At 29.5% G+C, this 21,946-nt stretch overlaps 3 protein-coding genes across 3 annotated transcripts; 2 read left to right on the top strand and 1 right to left on the bottom strand.

Moving 5' to 3' along the window:
- Positions 1-125: 125 nt before the first annotated feature.
- RpS13 (ribosomal protein S13) lies at positions 126-1,610 on the bottom strand. Its single transcript, XM_015329334.2, has 3 exons — positions 1,471-1,610; positions 780-907; positions 126-489 (listed from the first exon to the last, which is right to left on the bottom strand). The coding sequence occupies exons 1-3, from the start codon at positions 1,491-1,493 to the stop codon at positions 185-187; spliced, it is 456 nt and encodes a 151-aa protein (XP_015184820.1). The 5' UTR covers positions 1,494-1,610; the 3' UTR covers positions 126-184.
- A 369-nt stretch (positions 1,611-1,979) lies between these two features.
- Positions 1,980-14,767, top strand: PHRF1 (PHD and ring finger domains 1). Its single transcript, XM_015329323.2, is given in 15 exon segments — positions 1,980-2,171; positions 3,226-3,391; positions 3,499-3,573; positions 3,655-3,736; positions 3,820-4,169; positions 4,263-4,496; positions 5,390-5,902; positions 6,848-7,080; positions 7,199-11,832; positions 11,835-12,718; positions 12,823-13,258; positions 13,353-13,450; positions 13,521-13,649; positions 13,744-13,877; positions 13,999-14,767. Coding segments are annotated over 14 exon segments (7,938 nt in total). The 5' UTR covers positions 1,980-2,171; positions 3,226-3,274; the 3' UTR covers positions 14,018-14,767.
- Positions 14,768-16,998: 2,231 nt separating this feature from the next.
- On the top strand, positions 16,999-20,993 carry DCAF12 (DDB1 and CUL4 associated factor 12-like protein). The gene is made up of 7 exons (XM_015329290.2): positions 16,999-17,341; positions 18,135-18,253; positions 18,362-18,817; positions 18,910-19,140; positions 19,239-19,523; positions 19,607-19,772; positions 19,853-20,993. Exons 2-7 carry the CDS (start codon positions 18,168-18,170, stop codon positions 20,006-20,008), a joined length of 1,380 nt encoding a protein of 459 aa, XP_015184776.1. The 5' UTR covers positions 16,999-17,341; positions 18,135-18,167; the 3' UTR covers positions 20,009-20,993.
- The last annotated feature ends 953 nt before the right edge of the window (positions 20,994-21,946 follow it).

The following is a 21,946-nucleotide window of genomic DNA, read 5'->3' as shown; positions in this document are numbered from 1 at the left end:
CTGATGCAATTTCACGATGATCGTGCAAAAGAACCTTTTACTTTTAAAATTTATACGTTCGTCGCATCACACGATTGCATAATTTTAATGTACTTTAAGTAATTGAAATAATATGAACAAAAATATACATAAATCGACAAAACAAATGTTTATTATTTCTTACATTTATTAACAATAAAAAAAATTACGCCACCAAAGCACTGGCAGTTGAACTTTCGTACTTCCAATTTGGTGGAAGTGATCCTTTCGTTTTGTAGTATCTTGCAAGACGATGAATTCTTGATTCAACAAGAATTAACCGGAATTTACTGTCCTTATCTTTTCGGTTTCTCTCTAAATGCTTTCTGATTTGTACTGCTCTCTTAATAAGATGGTACAAATCTTCAGGTAGATCCGGAGCAAGACCCATACTTTTAACAATGCGGAGGATTTTATTTCCTGTACGGAATCTTACCTGAGCAACTCCATGCGAGTCACGAAGAATTACTCCTAGAAAATATAAAATATAAAATTACTAACTTTAATTTCTTTTTATATTATCAATAATATTTTATGATGCAATTATCAATGATAACTTATATTGAAAATACAAATGATCACGAAAAATCTCAAACCCCATAGAAAAATTTCTATTTCACAAACATATAAAGAAAATTTACTATAAATCCATTCATCTTCACATTATTAAATTCTGATTTAATTTCTTTTACTATTTTTAGACTCTGTCTTAATAATTCAAAAATAATTTTAAATTTGATTGAGAATGTGATGAAATTTACCAATTTGTGATGGAGTACATCCTTTCTTCGCTAGTTTAAAAATAAGTTCTTTGCAATCTTCTGGAGTAAGCTTCAACCAAGTTGGTACACTTCGACGGTAAGGGAGAGCTGATTGGGATATACCCTTTCTGCAGAAAGTAATTACAATGTTATTTATTTTGAAGAACAGAAAAATTAAATGGCAAGAAATAAACATTAAATTAATTAATTAATTTTACTTCACAAAAAATCTGATTTTTATTGTATTCAATTTTGTCAGACTGAATTAAAAAACACATGTAATTACAGTTCAATAAAAGAAGGAAAAAATTATAACATGGCAATGCGTTATCCTAAAAAAAGTTAGGTTATGATATACTACATAATATATATATATATATATATATATATAACATATTTATTTATTTATACATATAAGAACACTAAACAGTATATTACTGTAACGTAAAGTAAATTTAATGATAAAAATACGTGATAAAGTGCGAAAAAGTACGAAAAAATTTAAAAAATTGAAATAATTTAGAATCAACAAAGACGTGGTCGATAGAAATAGAAGGTTAACATTTTAGAAATTGTATCAAGCATAAGTTCTACTTTTAACTATATTCATGACTTTATTAATGTTTCAAAAATCAGTATTTTGAAAATATCTTATTTTTATTTATTTACAATAATGTAATTATTATATTACCCAGGAGCGTGCATACGACCCATGATGGACGATTTTCCATACCAAAAGACAGTATCCGTAGAATTTAGTAAATTTAACACATGCAACGTTACTTCAAACTTGACTCTACCTCCGGTTGGAGGGCGCCCTTGTATGTCATTTCAAACGCCCTCTCACCTAAATGCTAGTGAATTTGTAAAAGAAACTAAGAAATCAGAATCTCTCATTTCATGGCGGATGAATCAGGAACTAATTGACTATTTTCCTAGGATATCCGGATGATAAACACGCTAATGGTAAGTTCATATATCTTAAATAAATATTGTTATTATGATAATATAAAGAAAAATATTCATTTAATTAATATTATTTTATTATAGAAACAATACAAAACCAATAAAATTGAAAGATGTAATTTCGTAATTAATCAGGTAAATGGTAAAAAGTAGAAAGTTCCATTAGTTTGAAATAAGTGCAGTAATCAAAAGAACAACTGTTTACCATTTCCGTTATTAATACTACGTTAAACATATTTCTAACTATTTAGGTATCGGCTTGTTTCCTAGAAGATAAATGTGAGAAAAGAAGTGTTTAATGCTAAATTAAATCTATATAATAAAAAGAAAATTTTCGAAAGAACAATAAAAATTCAATTGTGATCATTTACAAGGACGAAAATATTCGTACGTCGTAACGGCGTCGTAAGCTCAAAATGTCGGCAGGTTTGTGATAGGAAGTGTACTTTCGTCTGTCAACATCTCTTCATTTCGACGAAGTATGGCATTAGGAAAACTTATAAACTATCGACCAATATATAACATATATTAATCATAACAAACGTGATACGATATTAAACTGATTGAAAGTTATGACTGTGTTAATAGTGTTGTGTTGGTATGATTTGTGTTTGTAGCTCTTATGCAAACTTAAGACGACGATGAGGAATTGAAAAGAATTCATAACTTTCAGTCCATTATATGTGTGATTGATAATCGAATAATTATTTAGTCGACATTTCAATATTCTCATATAATATAGATTTTTAGATTTCATGAATATTGATGAAAAACAGCGTATATTTTAATGGTATATGAAACTTAACCATTGTCAGTAAAATAATAGCGAGAAAAAGAGAGAGATAGATAGAGTAGAAGAGAGAGAGAGAGAGAGAGGGTGAGATAGAGATAGAAAGAGTGAGAGTAGAAGAGAAAGAATGAGTGAATGAGAGAAAGAGAGAAAGTTATTGTAAAAGTATGAATTACTAATAATTAGATTAGAATTATTTCTTGCATATATTGTGTTCAAGCAAATGATTTTATAAATATTTAATATAATTATAAAAGAAGTTAGTAGTAATGACTGTATGCTACAACCATTTTACTTTAGTACTTGTATATCATACAACATATGATATTTTGATTAATTTTGATTAATTATGATAAATGCATTACTAGTAATGCATATAAAATTATCATAAGGTTAATAAATTTATATTAATCAGTGTTTTATATTTAGACTTAAGAGAGTTAGGAACATTTAAAAACAATTTATTCCATATGCATTAAGAAATATTTTCTTTAGCTTCTTATGTTATATATTTATAAATATAGCATCTATGAGTGTAGAAATTTAAAATATTAAGTTTATTAATTTAAAGTTTTAATCAAGCTTAAACACATTATGCAAAATATTAATAGGGTTACATAGTAAGTTCATCAATCTATCAATCTAAGTTTTTTATGCATACCATGTGTATATCTAGGATTATCTTTTCAGTTTAATAAAAGGGATGCAGTGGGTATAAATTTAGCGTACAATTAAAAAAATGTCAAGTGATAGCGATCAAAAAAATCGTGTGGTCAAGCGAAGAAGGCTTGTCATATCGGATGATGAGAGTAGTGATGATTCTGTGGTGCGTTCTCCTAGAAAAAAACAAGTACACGTGCGTATACAATATCTTCTATGATATGATATAATATTTGATATTTTAAATATTAAATTTCTTTAAATACATTAAAAATATATTGTTCTTTCTTTTTTTAATTACAGAGAGTTGTTAGCGAAGGAGAAAGTAGCGAAGAAGAAAGTGATGTTCCAAGGCCAATATTACGAAGAAGAAATTATGTAAGCGCTTAGAAAATTTTATTAAATTATATATGTAAGAGTTTTCTATAAATATTTTAATTCGAATAATTTCTGTTACAGAGAGTTATTAGCGAGGATGATACATCAAGTGATGAAAGTACTACTTCAAATAGAAATAGAAGATCAACGTACGTAATCAATGGTACGTAAAATGTTGTTTGTTTGTAATGGAATACAATATTATTCTTAGATTTTACAATATCTTCTTTTATTTCTTTCTATTAGAAAGTTCTAGTTCTGACTGGCAATCTGATTGGTCAAGTAATGATGAAATGGAAAATAATGGTGAAAATTTTAATACAACAAATGAATCACATAGTCAATCAAAAACTACAAATGATACAAAACCTGGTACACCGACGCCTGTATCTGAAATTGATTCAGATAATGAACAAGTAGAAAAATGTCCTATATGTTTACTGCCATTTAAGAAGCAAGAATTAGCTACCCCAGCATCTTGCGAACATTGTTTCTGTCTTGAGTGTTTGATAGAATGGAGTAAAACTATTAATACCTGTCCAGTGGATCGCAAAACGTTTACAGCAATTTATGTGAGAAAAGAACTCGGAGGAGAGGTAGTTATTTTTTCAAATCATATAATATTGTAATTATAACATTTTTATATATTTGATTATAGAAACATTATACACATTTTCGATTTTATTTAGATTTTAAGGCTCATACCTGTTGAAATACCAACTCGCACTGATGATCATGTACAAGAAGATCCAACTTTTTGTGAAGTATGTCATCAATCTGACAGAGAAGATCGAATGTTATTGTGCGATGCCTGTGATTCTGGTTACCATTTGGAGTGTCTTACTCCTCCTATGACTGAAGTTCCCATGGAGGAATGGTTTTGTCCAGAATGTACTCAAAATAGTCAAAATGATGCTGAAGCAGTAAGAAGTCTTGTATATTTTAGATTTCTTAGATATATTAGATATCTTTTAGAGGTAACCTTCCCAACACGCAGTGTTGTGTGAAACCGTGTTGTATGAGACCCAAAACCAATACAAAATGGGGGTTACGATCCGAAAACTTATTTAAAACAAATATTTTTTTTTTTTAATTCTACATAAACAACTTAATTTTTATTAAAAATATAATACAAATACAAATACAGTATAATACAAAACCAAAAATAAAATTTTATTTTAATAAATTTCTTCGTCGTCACTGTTCAGTATAATCAACCGAGAACGTATTTTCAGTGGAATGATATCGCCTTCACTTTCAAAACTTTTTTCTTCATTTAAAGTCCTTGCATCTTCTTCCCTCTTTAAAAAATCTGTAATTTTACTGTACTTGTTGGTTCTTACCAAGTTATTTGTAAATTTCTCGGTATGGAGCTAGACAGTTTTCATACTCCCTTTTGAACTGTCGGCTTCTTTCTGCGGAAGGGTCTGCATTCAAAAAAAATTACTCAAGACTTTCAGTTGAGCTTAGGCCTTCTTGTAATTTTTTTAATGTTAAATTATTAACTGAACAATCTTTATCAGTTCTAGTGACTTCAGGATCGATTTGATTACTTTATTAGTACAGTGTTATACAAAGGTTTTTTTTTTTTGATAGCATACCGTGTTGTAGGAGGGATACCTATATATCTACTATATAGTTCACTCTAATTTCACGTGATTTTTATTTAAAAACCTAATGAAGCAATATATTTTAGATTATATTTAATTATTTATTTTTATAAAGGTTTTAATATACACTAAAGATAATGTAATTATTATTATTATTATTATGATTATTATTATTACCATTATACATTTTGAATGTGCGTTTGTAGGTTGAAATTGATTTGGATGAAATCTCAGATCTAATGGAAGAAGCACGAAGACTTGGTGTTTCATATGGTCGAACTCGTACGGGAGTTCCAAATGAACAGACTCATTCTGTTCGTAGAATAATTCCTAGAACTCGTCAGACTGAACGCGTACGAGCTAATATTCGTAATCGTGCCCGCGAATTGCAAATAAGTAGAGTAAACAATCGTGAACAAATATTTGATCCAAATCAACCATCCACTTCATCCGGTTTGGAATCAGTGGGTGATAATAGCATAAGTCGATCTCCAATAATTTCAAAGTCTAATTCTAAATCTAAATCGAAAACCAAGACAGCTAAAAGAAAATCTAAGAAACGAACGAGATCATCTAATAGTAATGGTGCTCTTGTTCGAGAAGTACGCATTACAGAATATAACAATGATGGGGAAGAAGAAGAATTTGTGACATATGTTCAAATTGCACCACCCTCATCACGAAGGAAGTCTAAGAAAAGAACAAAGAGAACGCGCAAGGTATACAGTTAATTTCTCATCGAGCAGAATACTAACATGACATTTATGTTTTTCGTAATTATTCCTGTGCTCCATATACTTTCTATTAAAATGTATCATATTCAATTGCCATCGTAACATCTTTCATATCCATTTATCCAGGTTGGCCTTTTTATATGTATGCCTCCATGTCCTTAATTTATACAAATAAACAAATTTTCTCACTAGATGCACTTTGTTTTTTTTCTAATTTTGCTTGAAAATTAATATAATAATATTAACTGTAGTTAAATGCAAACAAATTTATGCACACTTTTTCTGCCACTCATTACTTGTACACTAAAAAAAAAAAAAAAAAAAAAAAGAAAAGTTACAATTAAATATATATAAATATAAAATTAGAAATGTTAATAATAATAGTTTTCGATAATGCAAAAGAACCAGACTTCACTGTATTCATTCTCATATTTAATACAACGTTTTAAATTATATATCCAAAAATGGCACTTGAAATTGAAAAGTTAATAATTTTGTCATTATGACTGTGTGTGAAATCTTGGAATAATTATAATCATAAATAAATACGCATAATATCTGTATTTTTTATTTTCTAATAAATATTATTAAATAATTATTTATTATCTTTTTAAGAGATCGTACTAAATATAATTTATTTTAAACAGAACTTTTCATACATGCTTAACACAATTATGCTATTTATGTATTCCTAATTATACATATTAATTTGTTAAAAGTATTATTTGTAAGTAGTAGGATGAAATTATTCTTTTGATTTTAAGTTTTTAAAGTATTATTTAATAATTTGTTTAATTTATTTTAAGAAAATACTATGACAATTATATAAAAACATAATACATGCTTCATTACTTTACATTGTATTTATTTTTTTTAAACACAGATAAGAAATTTATATCTATCAATATAATAATTATTTGTTTGTTACAGAAGTGGAAACAAAAACATGCACGTACTGTGTCTTCTATGGTAGCTAGTAATATTACAGTTAAAAAAAGATTATGTAAAAATTTAGGAATTATACCAGTCAGAAATGGTCCATTTGGTATTTTAAAGCCACAACAGCCTCCAAATCGATCACTTAACACTAGCAGATTTAATGCTTTTGTTCCTCGAGTTAGTCTTTTCGGGGAGAATCTTGGATTAGAATATAGTCCTCCTGGGTGAGTTAAATTATTCATAATTTTATTCTTATTAAATTTAAATACCAATTTAGAATAAACCTATGTAAAGAAAGTAATTATTGTAATTATTTACATTTACATTATTATCTCTAATTAGATCTGACGATGAACAACTTGGTTCAATTGGCGATGGCCCTGCAGTTAGCGTACAAAGACGCTCAATAATTGCATCAACTAGAAGACACGTGGCTATAAAAGGCATAGCCAATCCTCTTAACAATTTGGAAGTACAAGATACAGTAGATATTTTAGGCAGTATTATCAATAGCCAAGAATTATGGCACTCACGAAAGAATAACAATGTTATTATTAAAACAGATGGAAGTTTATATATATCCGATAGTAAATTTAAGGATAAGAAGAGCATTAACAATAATGAAAGTCCCAAGAAAGAAAATGAACATAATAATAACGATCATCATAAGCAAGTCATTAAAAATTCTGATAAACCTTTAGATTTATCTAACGTTAATCCAAATAACATTATGCAAGCACCATTGTATAATAATCCTTGTGGAGGAGGTAACAGAGGAAATTTTCGTGGTGGATATCGTGACAACAACCGTCACGGTGGACAAAGTTACGGTGGTAGAGAATCTCTTTCTGGTGGAGGTCGACATAGTTATGGTGGATCGGATGCGAGAGATAATTTCGGCCATCGAGATTTTCGATCACCAGGATATTATAATCAGAATTTCGAGCATTGTGGAGGTCCACCTATGTTTGGAAGTAATCCACCATTTAGAAATCGTAATCCTCAACATTTCCGAAATGACAGGTTTCGATATCCTACACCAGAAATGCAACCATTTAATTTCACAGACAATTTCACTTTTCCTCCAAGATCAAGACCACCATTACGCATGCCTGGACCACCGGTAGGTCCTCCTCCACCTCCTCCTCCTCCTATTGGGCCAGTGGTACGGCCACAACATACACAGAATCTACCTCCAAATATCTCAGAGGATGTGTCAAGAAATTTTCAAGGAGAACGAGATAATTTTAACTCACAAGTTATTGAAACTGCCTCTACATCATTAGTAAGACAAGATAACGATGACTGTGATATTTATTGTGACATTGAAACTACGAACAAGTCAGAATACGACGTTCAAGATCCTTGCCACAATAATAGTGGTATGGTTTTGTTACCACCTCCTGAACCACCCTCCGAATTACTAGATTTTGATGAAAATTCTAAAAGTGATAAAGACAATGATAGTGATCAAGAATTAGTTATTGATGATTCTCATAAAGATGATACCAATAAGGAATTACAAAGTGGTGATAAATATGATCCATTCACAGCTGATAGTGATAGTAACGATAGTACTCGCAACAAAAGTAGTGAAAAAGATCAATCCATAATCAATAGTTACGATATACCAATTCCTCCTTCAGATCCTCCACAAGTATCATCAACTTTTTCACAATCAGTTCCTACTTGTCAAAATGTACAACAAGCAACAATTCAAAATGTTAGATCTGATATTCGATTGACGGCTTACGATGACGACGACGACGAAGATTCGCAAGTTGATTGTCCTAATTTATCGATTTATTCGTCACAAACGATGGATGTTGCTAGACATACGGAACAAGAATTATCACAACAAATTGGACCACTTGAACCACCTCCCCTTCCACCTAATATACCGGACGATGACGATGTTATTGTTGGAGATGTTCAAGCTTGCGACTTAGCTGAAATTCCAGAACCATCGGATTCTTATGTTAAGTCATTACAACGTGAAAGAAAACCATTTACTAAAATAATACCTAAGAAATTATCCCACGAATCTAGAAGTAAAATAACATTTAAGATTGGTAGTAAATTCAAGCTTAATAATAAATTAAACAGTTTATACGACGATCTCGATGATATTCCGGATGAAGTGGAAGAAAAAAAATTAAATAATGAAAAACAATCACAAGACAAATTAAAAACAAAAGCTGTTGATCAAAAGAAAGACAATGAAAAAGAATCTAAATCTGATTCAGATTCAGGTAAGGACAAAAATGGAGTTCAAGATTCAACTAAAACTGATATAATAAAAGATAATGAGAAATCGAAATTGAAAGATCAAACGGATGACGAAGAGTCGCAAAAATTAGAGCAAATAAATAATCAAGAAAAACTATGTATTTCTAAAAATCAATCACAGAATGATCAAGATAACATAGAAAAACATATTGATCAATCGGAAAAAGAAAAATCTTCTGAGGAAGAAAATAAAATTGCAGAGAATGATACCAAAAAGATTGATAAAAAGAATGATATTGATAATGAACAGAACAGTAATGTTACTTTGCAGCCGATAATTGATATAACAGAGAAAAGTTCGGATACAATTATTTCTATCGCTGATACATTGGAATCATCACCTAAAAAAGTAGACAGTAACGAGTTGGCTGGAGAATTTATTGAAGATAAAATTGATGATTTAGATATGACGAAAAATAGTTCAAATGAAAAAGACGATGATGACGATGGAGTAAATGAAACAGATTGTTTCAGAAAGATTCAATGGGAATATGAAAGTGACAAATTAAAGGATAGTCCGAATAAATTGAAATCAAGTAAACTGGCATTATTTGCAGAAGAAAATTTGAGAAGTACTACTGGAGATAATAGCGATTGCGATTTAGAAAGTGAAAAGGAAGATAGAAGCAGAGAATGCAGTGATAATGAAGATATAAATAGCTCCAATAGACAATGTAGAAAGAGTAGTCTTTCTTTTCGTACCGACGATGATGAAGAACGTTTTCCTATTGAAAAGGACAATACTCAGGAATTATTAACAGAAAATTTAGATCAACATACTTGGGATTCTGATGGTGCTTATACACCATGCAAAGATGAATTACCAGTAAACGATCGATGCAATGAACCTTTAGCACCATTTGAGAGTGGTTTAGAACCAATTACCCCGACCAAGGATAAAACTAACGATGACTTAGACGGATGTAGAACTCCAGTAGATTATGCTGGTTTAGGAACTGAAGCAATATCAGAAACAGATGAGGCAATGAACTTTGAAGATGAATTGAGTGTTTCCAATATAAGAAAGGAAAAAGATATGGAGGAAGGAGAGATATTAGATGATAGTAAATTAGCTATGAAAGAGAATGAAAAACCGAAGGATAAAGATGAAGAAAGTAAGAAAAAGAAAAAGAAAGAGAAAAAAGAGAAAGGTAAAGATGTAGAGAAGAATAAAGAAAATATATCATCTGACAATCATGTGGCATGGAAAAAGATATCAAAAAGTACAAAGGAGAGACAGTATCGTGATAAAGATAGAAGATCAAAATCCAAAGAAAAGGAAAAAGATAAAGATAAAGATAAGGACAAGGATAAAGACAAAGAAAAGGATAAGGATAAAGAAAAAAGTAAAAAGAAAACAAAAGAAATTACAAAGAAAAAAGAGAAGAGGAAAGAAATGCCAAGATACGATGTTAGAAAAATAGTAGCTGATAAACCTGCCAGACCTAAAAAGGATGAGTATGGTAGAGATATACGAGAAAAATCAAGAAGTAGAACGAGAAGTCGAAGTATATCGAGTAGAATATCACGTTCCAGGGATCGTAGAAGTCGTTCTTATTCAAGATTAAGATCAAGAAGTAGATCTCGACTTAGAATACATAGATCATGGTCAAGAGAACGAAGATCTTATTCTAAGACAGGTGGTAATACTGGTGGCGGTGGTGGTAATGTTGGTGGTGCTAGTGGCGGAGGTGGAGGAGGAGGTGGAGGTGGTGGCAGTGGCGGTGGTAGTGGTGGTAGATCTGCGTCGAGAAGATCATTGTCTAGATCTCGACGTAGATCACCAAGAAGAAGATCGCTTTCTAGAAGACGATCTTTGTCGAGAAAACGATCGATTTCAAGAAGAAGATCAAGATCGAGATCTGCTTCACGAAAACGCAGATCTTTATCGCCAAGACGAAGATCACGAAGAAGATCTCTCTCCAGATCACGTACGAGGAGGAAAGCAAAGTTGAAGAAATACAAGTCAAGGAGTAGATCGAGGAATCGTAAGAGAACGCGTTCTAGATCACCTAAAGCAGCATCGAAGTCACGAGAAAAGAGACACAACAAAAGAAAGCCTGCCAGTAGATCTAGATCTAAAGGTAGATCGTGTTCGCGTGAACGAGATCGTAGTAGGAATTGGGATCAGATAAATGAAAAACCGATAGAACATAATCAACATTTTTCAAGAGAACGTGAGGAAAGAGAATCATGGAGTGCTGAATGGACACCATCTTGGTCAAGGTCAAGATCAAAGACACCATCTCATACACAACCGGAACCTTTACCATCACGCGAATGGTCACCACCTTCTGTCTTGGATAACGTATCGGTACCCCCGAAAAATTTAACTGTAATTCTAACTAATAAGGAAGCTATCAAGAAAAAGAAAAAGGAACGAAGGAAAGAGAGTAAAAAGTCAAAGGAACCAGAAAAACGAAGGAAAGCTAAGAGAAATAGAACACCGCCACCATCTAAAGAAGTATTCGCCAGCGGTGACAATATTTTAGTAAGCGTTTGCTTTAACAAGGAAAATGAAGCCAATCAGACGAGCGCCCCAGAAATACCCGAAACTATTCCGCTCATACAACCTTTAAAACGTAGGCGTAGAGAACCAATGCAAGCTGAAGCAACAGCACCCAAGAGATCTAAGAAAGACAAGACGAAAGCCAAACGGTCGAAATCACCGAAAGGTAAGAAAGAAAAGAAAAAAAGTCTAAGGCAGCTGAAATAGCAGCTACGAAAAAGCCTGTAGCTGTAATTGACCTGGACCAATCACCTTTTCGAGAACAAACTCCTTCTCCTCGCGACGTTATAGTTTTAAGTGATGACGATGATAAACAGGCACAAGAAGTAGCTACGCCGGAACAATGTCCACCACAGGCATCTCCTCCTCGCGAACAATTCGTTTCACAAGGTCCAAAGACACCACCGGAGCCACAAATTAAATTTTCAATAAATAAACAAACGAGTAATCTCAGACCTTCTATGATGAATCCTTTGTTAGAAGAAGAGGAAGAAGAAATGGACGAAAGAGCCGATGAAGAACTTGAAATGAGAGCTCAAGAGGAATTAGAATTGAGATTGAAAATTGGCCCTAATACTCCACCAGATCCACCTACCTCACCACCAACTTCTCCCGATGCGTATGATCCATTCGATCCCACGAAATCTCGATCACCGACACCTGATGTAAGCCAAGAAGCTACGTCGAACGACGAGAGAGATAAAAGTCAAAGAAATTCACCAAGAAGTCACGATGCTACCGACATCAATTTAATGCCCGACGAACCTATGCAGCAACAAGATCAGCCAACACAAGAGAAACAACTTGAAAAGCCGAAAATAATATCTATGGTAACGATTAAAAGAGCATCGCCAAAAAGAGATTCATCACCGGTTGCAGAGAGTCAAACGGATACGGTACAATCTTGTAGTAGTCCACCTAAAATACAACAGAATCAACAAAATCCACAATCTACGAGTAATCCGTTCACTACTATTAATCCTGTCCTGGCAACTGTTGCTGCTGCAGTACAGAGAAGCACTGGATTTAGTACACCTAATACAAGTCAACGTAATTTAATACAGGTTTGTATATCACATAATATGCTTCTATTTTGTAAATATTATTTACATGTATATAATATTCGACTAATATATTTGTTTTTGTGTTAACAATTTGGTCTGTTTAGTCAAATCGCATTTCACCAAGTAATCAAATGAAACAACAACGGACGAGCGATAGACCGCAGCTTCCTAACATCTTTACAAATAGTACAAAATCGACATTAACGCGTGCTTCCAAATCTAATCAAAATAAAAACAGTTCTACCATGGGACAAAATGGCAGTGATGCAATAATGGAAGTGACCAATGATGCCGTTGATATGTCTTCACCTTATTCGCCAGGATCGAGTTTAAGCGATGGCATGTTCGATCCACCTAGTCCAGGAAATTATAATAGTCCTTCTATTCAACCAGTCATCACTAATAATAAGAATAATGCATCTAAGCCAAATAAAAGTACTGAGAAGAAAGATGCTTTTGATGCGTTGTTCGCGGCAGGACCACCTCCAAAGGCAGTTAGTAAAAGCAGGAATAAAAAACCTAACGAAAAGAAAAAGAAATGTGTGTAATCCTGTGAATATATTTTTAAATATTTATTTATACATATATGTAAAAAGAAAAGAAAATATTTTATATAAAATTTATTATATTTTAGCTACTAACCCAAAAGTTGGAGTACGCATGGACGAAAATCAACTTCAAATTTTGGATGATCTTCCTAGTTCAGCTGTAGAAATGCAAGTGAAAGATAAGGTTTGATATTTAGTTTATTATTATAAATGTTGTATAAATTTCCTGATCATGTATTAAGCATATATTTTAGTTCTTGAAGAAATTAAATCGTCAAGAAAGAGTAGTAGAAGAAGTAAAGTTAGTGTTAAAGCCTCATTATACCAAAAAGCACGTAACAAAAGAGGAATATAAGGATATTATGCGAAAAGCTGTACCGAAGGTAAAATCTAATTATTATAAAAAATGAATTGAAATTTGACCATATAAAAGATATTAAAAATTGTATTTTCTTTCTTTTTCTTTTTTTTTTTTAGATATGCCATAACAAAACGGGAGAAATAAATCCTAAGAAGATAGCACATTTAATAGAGGCATATGTAAAGAAACTTCGAAACAGTAGAAAACAAAAAGTATCTTTGACTTCAACATCAAAGGCCTCGAAACCGGCGTAAGTCACACATTGTTATTAATAAATTATATCGACTAAAAAAAAAATAGCGTGTATTAAAACTTTAAATCTCAGCCGATTATTAAAGTATATATTAATGTCCTTATTTAACGTTCTTCAGGAAAACGCTGTGGAGTTGATCATATGTTGGAAATGTTAGTGCATGAACAATTTCTTAAGTCGTAGGCCTCTCCGTAAATCACAATTAAGCACATTTTATCGTCCGGGTTGTAAGTGAGTAAGTGTTTTTGGATATCATCACACTCCGTCAACAACCACCGAATAATGTGTATTATGTGTAAATACTTAATTCACTAATTTTAAGCGTAATATTTTTATTTATCTACGTAATTCTTTACACGAAAATACACGAACATACATAATAATATTAATTATAATGAACGTCGGAGTTAAATATAAAATTATTATGAAGTTTAATGTGTAGAAATCATGGGGTTTATATTCAAACTGCACATTTGAAAAATCTATATGATCGTTCTCTTATAGTATCTTTGTTTGTATCTCGAAATAGATGATACTAGCATTTTTACACACATCATATGTGTTATGAATGCAGACCATTATTATGATCTACATTTAAGATTTAGGGAGTGTAAAAATAAGGTCATATTTAATATACGTTCATGCTCGCAACAAATGATGAGGTTAATAAAATGCTCATAATATTCATGTCGCTATTTATAGAAGAGGAAGCAATTTAATTGGTCAGTCTTTTCTGTATAGTCTGATATGTAAAATTATTAAATTCCTAAGATAATTAATATTAATAATACAATTATTATTATTACTATTACTATTATTATTATTATTATTATTATTATTATTACTATTACTATTATTACTATTATTATAATAATTATTATTATTATTCTTAATAATATTATAATTATTATTATTATTATAAAAAAGAAAATATGGCCTGCGTCCAGAAAATTTTTCATAAGATTATTTTATTTCCAATTAATTAGGAAATGAAGAACTTCATTCACACTACAACATAATTTCATTGAGAACAAATACGATTAAATAGCTTACATTGATATATACATGTTCGTTGGTTAAACAGTTCAGATGTATATAAAAGATCGTGTATAGAACTTCTTAATGTTTAATATACGAATCTATTAGAAAATTAATGTTTTTACTTTGTAACATTAAGTGTTTCATTTGAGATAAACAGAATTTGTTTTCCTTTCTGTTTTATTTCAAAATAATATATACATATTATATTATATCTGATAATTTGTATTACAATATTGACTTATTTTCTTACGCTAACATAAATTATGAAAATGTTTTAAATAAGTATATATAGTCAAATTCTGTTATTTAAAATATGCATTCGACACGAAAATTAAACGAACGTGCACCATAATAAAGCTTTCAAATAACATCTATTTCTATCTCTATCTCTCTTTTTAAAATAAAATACATATTTGTTCATGGATAAATGATGTTATTTATATACTGAAAGTCTTTGCTTCTTGCAATAAAAAACATGAAAAAAAAAAATAAATTATGGACAATTATTAGCTCTTATGAGGTTATATTTATTAAAATAAATTATAACGCAAGATAAATTAAAAAATTGTATAGTTACTTTTTTAAATATCTAAAAACATATATATTCTATTCATTATGTACAACAATAACAAAAAAATAGATTGATTAATATTCTACAGATATTCTACATATTCCAAAACTTACTTTTTATTTCATAAAAGGATAGAGAGAGATCTGTAGATTTTGTACGTTCTAATTAAGATGAAATTAAAAATTTCTGATCCCTTTTGTGAATTATAATATGCGTTAAATATGCGAAATGTGTTTTATTAGAGAATACAAATTCATAAATCCACACTTTATAATATTAAAAATGAATTTTTATCTCTATTCACTGATATGTGTAGAAACTGTTTGACATGGGCAGTATGTGCATGAACACATTTTTGTACTAAATATAATGATGTATATATAAATGAACGAAAATAAATGACAAAAAATAAAACATTTAATATCGATTAACGTCCTAACATTACTTATTCGTTTAAATAATTTCTTTTCATTTGTACAATGTTGCAAACAGTATTCATAACTGTTTAATTATCGCGGTTAAATGATCAGCCAATCACATGAATCAACCACCATGATCATTATAAAAATTTTTTATTCATCTAGTGACATATATATAAACGCCGTTATTAAATTATATGTTTATTTAGTCATCATCAACTTTTTTAATATTCAGTTGAAATTAAAAGAAAAGTTATATAAAAATTATTAGATATAAAACAATATCAAATTTTGTTAGTGCATACAATTTTTGTATGGTACATTGTTTACATTTAATCAATCAAATTTACGCGCCAATAAATCATTTATTTAAATAATAATTATTCGATTAAAACGAGTACTAACATTATAATATTAATTTCTAAGTTACTTTCATAAATTATACATTTTCGAATTATTTTAATGAATTATAATAAAATTGTCTTATCACAAGAATTATGGGTTTCTGTAAGCACGTGGTAAGCGATCAATATTACTAGCAATGTAAATGTGTATCTTGGCATTTGAAAATAACGCAATTATTATTGAGTCAATTGGGAATATTCTTTCATTACATTTTTGATTTTTTCAACAATAATCTATAAAGAAATTTACTCTTATATAAATAACGAAATAAATTTCAATTGTTAAAAAATTTTTTTCTCGTCGATAACATAGGGTGTGACAAAAATGATAAAAAGAAATATTACGAATTGTCTCATTACGAAGAAATATTTTAATTGTCTCTCTCTCATAAATAATGATATTATATATTTTAAATATCGATAAAAATATAATAATCGATAACAAGATTGAATATTTTAAAATCCATAATAAATTGGAATGGTATATGAAACATGAAATACAGGAACAGGAAATATAATATCGTTTGTGTGATTACAAATATTTTGTAAGAAAAAAATTAGGAATAATTAAATTTTGTATTTTTATCTTGCGAATTATCTTATCGACAGTTTATAAATCTTAAGAGAAAGTTCAGAAGAAATTTCATCTATAGCTAGACGGCGTTCCTTCATCATCAGCTGTAATAATCTAACTTGGGGTGGGAGATACAGACAATGTTGACATGCGATAAAATCAATCTAATTAGTAATAATTATTTCATCGTAGAATTAATAACAAATTATATATGAATTGATTGTTATTCAATTGTTTATTTCTAGCTTAGATAATATGACTGATAAAGAAATAAAAGTATAAAAATATTTAGTCAAATGATTCTTTCTTTAAACAGAATTTGTCCAACCTATTGCATCCAACATGGCGGTATATTAGTTGGTTGGTTCTCGAAAAGTTTCGTTTAATATGGATTTAGTCGGCTTTCCGTGCGCATCTTCATTTGTTTTATTTTCCAGAAAATAACAAGATTGGTAAGATTGTCGTTTGTTAAATGCAGAAAATCTAAATTATCAGGAAAAGAAACGACGCGTGGTAGATGAACGTGGAATTCGGTTAGACACGACAACTGAATCACGTTAGAGCTCGATTGATTTAGCAGTTATTTTTCCTCTTATCTACATTTTTTTCTAATAAAACAAGGAGACAAGAGACACACCTTTGTGATGTTTGTTAAACGACAATTTTTAAAATACTTTCTAATGGTAAAATATAAAATTCGACAGACAGATAGACGCAGCTGAAAATAGATTAATAAATCTATTTCATAAGTCACATTTGTCTTTAAAGGAAGTTACTATTTGTGAACAGTGAAAATACGAATATTTAGACACGTGTTATACCTTTACATAAGTATTGAAGATATCAAAGTACTTGCAATTTTGCAATGATCTGAAATAAATAAGAATTTGATAAGATAAAAACAACTTACTTTTAAGAGGAATTATTTTTTGTTCATGAAATATAACTACCACAAATGTAATAAGAAAGTGAAGAATTTATTCTATCACCACAACAAATCTTTATACCAATGTTTGCAAATAATATAGGAGAAATAAATAATTGTATAAGACAAATATATTATCATTAAAAGTGACTGATATAATTTACATGAGACTGCTCTTATAGTTAATAATATTTATATGCATACACACAAAAGTGTCGATTTGATCAATCATTGTGTTCTTAGAGAAAAGAAACACATAGTTTATGTGTTATTAAATATTCTAAAATAGTATAGTTTGAGAATAGTCATTCTTTTTACAGATTATATAAGTATTATTAAGTAATTTATAAATAATGGCTGAAACGCAAAGAATGACTGTTTATGGAAGGTATCCTCCATGTGCAACTGCAACTAGATTAGAAGAACGTCGTGCCAGGAGGTAGATACATTTATTTTTAATATTTATTGTTTGGTCATTTTTTATTGTAGATATTGTAAGGTCCTCCTTCTATTTATTATTTTAATATAGATTTATTTTATCATATAGGTTAGCTCTACGATTAGAAAGAAACAGAAAACCAGACAAGCCTGAAGATTTTGTATGCTATGAATCAAGTGATGATGAAAGTGAAACTATTACCGAAGGAAGGCAATTTTTAAGAACATCTTTTAACTTTGTCGATTATGTACGTGCAAGAGAAACCAACACTAAAGAAGTACGGAAAATTAATCAGGAATATGGATCAAGACATATACTGACGCATGATCTATTCAAAGAATACTCAGTTAGCTTAAATAATATGAATAAAGTATTTTGCTCGCAATGGCTGAGTGATAGACAAGTTGTGTTTGGTACAAAATGTAATAAACTAATGGTTTATGATGTAGCAACACAAAAATTAGATCAAATACCATCCCTACATGGTAGACAATTAAATCCAGGTGGAGGTCCACTTCCTGATCAGCAATGTGGTATACATTCTGTTCAAATTAATCCTTCTAGGTAATCATTTAATGTTTTAAATATTGATATACGTTGCCATTGTCTGTACCAGGTTTTTACTTCTGTTCTATTTTATAACAACATTCTTGTAGGACTCTTCTGGCTACTGGAGCAAAAAATAGCAATGAAATAGCAATTTACAGACTACCAACATTGGATCCAGTTTGTGTTGGAGAATCTGGTCACAGAGATTGGGTTTTTGATATGTGTTGGCTAGATGATGAATTTTTAGTTTCTGGCTCTAGAGATACAAAAATGGCTTTATGGCGGATTGATAGTGATCTAGCTGAAGCACCTGATAAAGCGGATGTGCCTACACACAGGTTAATTGAAAATATTTTACAAAAGAAAATAATTGATAATAGAAATGCTCTTTACTTTTGGATATATTGTCTATTAATTATTTTTATATGATTGATAGATTAATTCAACCTTTGTGCGTGAAAGAATGTAGATCTGCGCAGAAGGTTCGAGCAATTGCTTTTAATAAAGCATATAACGAAATAGCTGCTCTATCTTTAAATAGTTTCATACATATCTGGTCTGCTGATTCTTTTAAGCAAAAAATATCACGAAAGTTACCAGCTTGTCAAGAAAATGTTTGCCTGGCAGTACAAGATGATGGTGTTTATGCAGTTGGTTGTCGTTCTTATACATTATTGTTGGATGCCAGAACTTTACAGCCAATTAAAAAGATACCCTCAAGGTATATTCTAATAACTTATGAATATCTTACAATACGTCGACAGATTAGCATATCAAATTACGATGTTCTTTCTTTCTAAACAGATATAGCGGCTGTGGTATCCGATCAGCCAGTTTTCAAGGATCAGTTTTAACAATCGGAACTGGTCTAGGAATGCTTATGTTTTACGATCTTAGAGCTCAAAAGTACCTTGAATCATCTATCAATTCTAATAGAACTGTCGCATTGAAGGCTTCAAAAGGATATGTGGTAAGTTTGTGAATATTTTGATGTTATTATTTAATAGTAAAAAATATCATACAATAATATCTTTTATTTTGGATAATCAGTTTCCAGATGAAGAATATATAGATGGTTTCCAAAATGTTAAATATACTCCAGCTATATACACCCATTGTTACGATGCATCAGGTACTCGATTATTTACAGCTGGTGGACCACTTCCCGCAAACTTGTATGGAAATTATGCAGGATTGTGGCAATGAAAATATAAAGATTAAATAAAGTAAACTAGATTATCATTCGATTATTATTAATATTAAATAAATATGACAAATTTCATATTTATACACATGGTGGGTACATTATAATAACAGGATATTGAAATATAAAATGGGAAGATAAGTGAGAGAAATGATAAGGAGATGACTGATGATTCTTTAAGCTTTCTTCTGCCATACACATATTATGCATAATTGAATAAATAAATCTTCATACTCGCTTATCTACTCATACATATTATCAAATAAACAAGATTTTATTAATATAGTTAGGAATATATCTGAACGCAATGTCCTTCTAGACCTTTATTAATGTTGTTTGTACTGCAATTGGCTGAGATATTATATTGTAAGCACTTATTATATTGCACTAGCCCTTTATTATTAAACTAAAATAAAATTATAATCTATCAATTTTTCATCGTGCAGTTAGATAACAAGTAATTCAGGTCTGGATTGATGATCATATTTGTACTTATCATATGGTCATTGATGAGTAACACGAAGTTGATTATTCATAGTATGATACGAAAAAACATTCAAATGTTCGCACATCCTTTTGCACAATAATAAATATCAAATGTTCCTACGAATTAATAATGATATAATCAACTTCAAATTATTCATTATTCTAGCTCAAAGTAACGTGTCGAGGGCATAGATTTTTAACTCTATGAATAATAAGAAATTAAAATAACAAAACAACAAAGCATGTTTTTTGTATTGTATATAAAAACAGTTAAGAATTATAATTATAATTTAAATATTTATTAATTCCTGACACATTTATAATTGATATTTTGCATATTCAGTGGAATGTAAGCGAAAATGTGTATCAATAATATTCGTCAACGAATAATATGACAATGAATATATGTATAAAATTTTAAGTACAATTTATTCGGCTAAAACAAACAATATTGTTGGCCCTAAAATAATGCATACATTAAAGTTTTGTTGAAAAACTGGATATGTCAATGTCATTGTACTTATCACATCTCTTATAGTAATTATACAGACCAATAATTATTATTTACGTGATTAAATCTTTCAATTTTCTCTTTTTCTCTCTCATATACTTGTCTTATAATAAAATAAGCTTAAAAACTATTACCACATATTTCTATGTAATATCATTTAATTAATACAAACCAGGGTAATAAAATCTTTTCCATTTGCTCAGTATATATATATATATATATATCTTATGCAATTTTAATAAGTTTATTATCGATTAAGCGAATTTTTTTTTTTTTTTTATTATCTCACTATCAAAATTTTAGTTTAGTTTATCTCACTATCAAAATAATTTGCGTTGTATAGATTTGTAATAGGATACCATATGCTACCAATTAATTTTTTATTCCGTTTTACACGAATAATATTATTGACAAACTATATATTAAAATAAGAACGTCATTACTACTATTATTATTAATATTTTTTATTTTTATTTTATGTAATTTATCATTTTGTATTTTGAAGTTTGGTTTTTTTTTTTAACAGAATTCAACTTGAATTAAATTAATATTAATTTATTATATAAATTAACGATAAGGAATAATTATATTTGTTAGTGTTTGATTAAATTTATTTTAATCATACATTTAGCAAATTCAACATTATGCAAAACTTATGATTTTCGTGAATTTTATATATATATATATTGTAATAATAAAATATATATGCGAGTCATGGTTTTGTTAAAAAATGTACTTTCTAATACTTTTCTAGTTAATAAAATAAAAAAATAAATTTAATTATTAAAGAACGATAACGTTACGCATACAAAAAATTACACGTTACCGTTGTATGTTTTACTTTAAGTTAATCATTTAAAATTGAAAGTATTTTAATTGTATTATTCAATTTTTGTTCCGCTATATGTCTTTTCTCTACTTTTGTTTTTTATATTAAATGTTA

The sequence above is a fragment of the Polistes dominula genome, unplaced genomic scaffold, assembly GCF_049000335.1.
Source record: "Polistes dominula isolate Pdom_NZ unplaced genomic scaffold, Pdom_raw_medaka contig_15, whole genome shotgun sequence".
Classification (NCBI taxonomy): Eukaryota; Metazoa; Arthropoda; class Insecta; order Hymenoptera; family Vespidae; genus Polistes; species Polistes dominula.
Note: the sequence above shows the minus strand (reverse complement) of the source record. Positions and strands in the feature narration are given on the sequence as shown.

Excerpts from the sequence above, each read along its gene's own strand:
- DCAF12 (XM_015329290.2), top strand. The coding sequence starts at position 18,168 with ATGGCTGAAACGCAAAGAATGACTGTTTATGGAAGGTATCCTCCATGT. Across the intron at positions 18,254-18,361 it reads GAAGAACGTCGTGCCAGGAG|GTTAGCTCTACGATTAGAAA; the intron begins GTAGATACATTT and ends TTTATCATATAG. Across the intron at positions 19,141-19,238 it reads GCGGATGTGCCTACACACAG|ATTAATTCAACCTTTGTGCG; the intron begins GTTAATTGAAAA and ends TATGATTGATAG.
- RpS13 (XM_015329334.2), bottom strand. The coding sequence starts at position 1,493 with ATGGGTCGTATGCACGCTCCTGG. Across the intron at positions 908-1,470 it reads GGTCGTATGCACGCTCCTGG|AAAGGGTATATCCCAATCAG; the intron begins GTAATATAATAA and ends TACTTTCTGCAG. Across the intron at positions 490-779 it reads ATGTACTCCATCACAAATTG|GAGTAATTCTTCGTGACTCG; the intron begins GTAAATTTCATC and ends TATATTTTCTAG.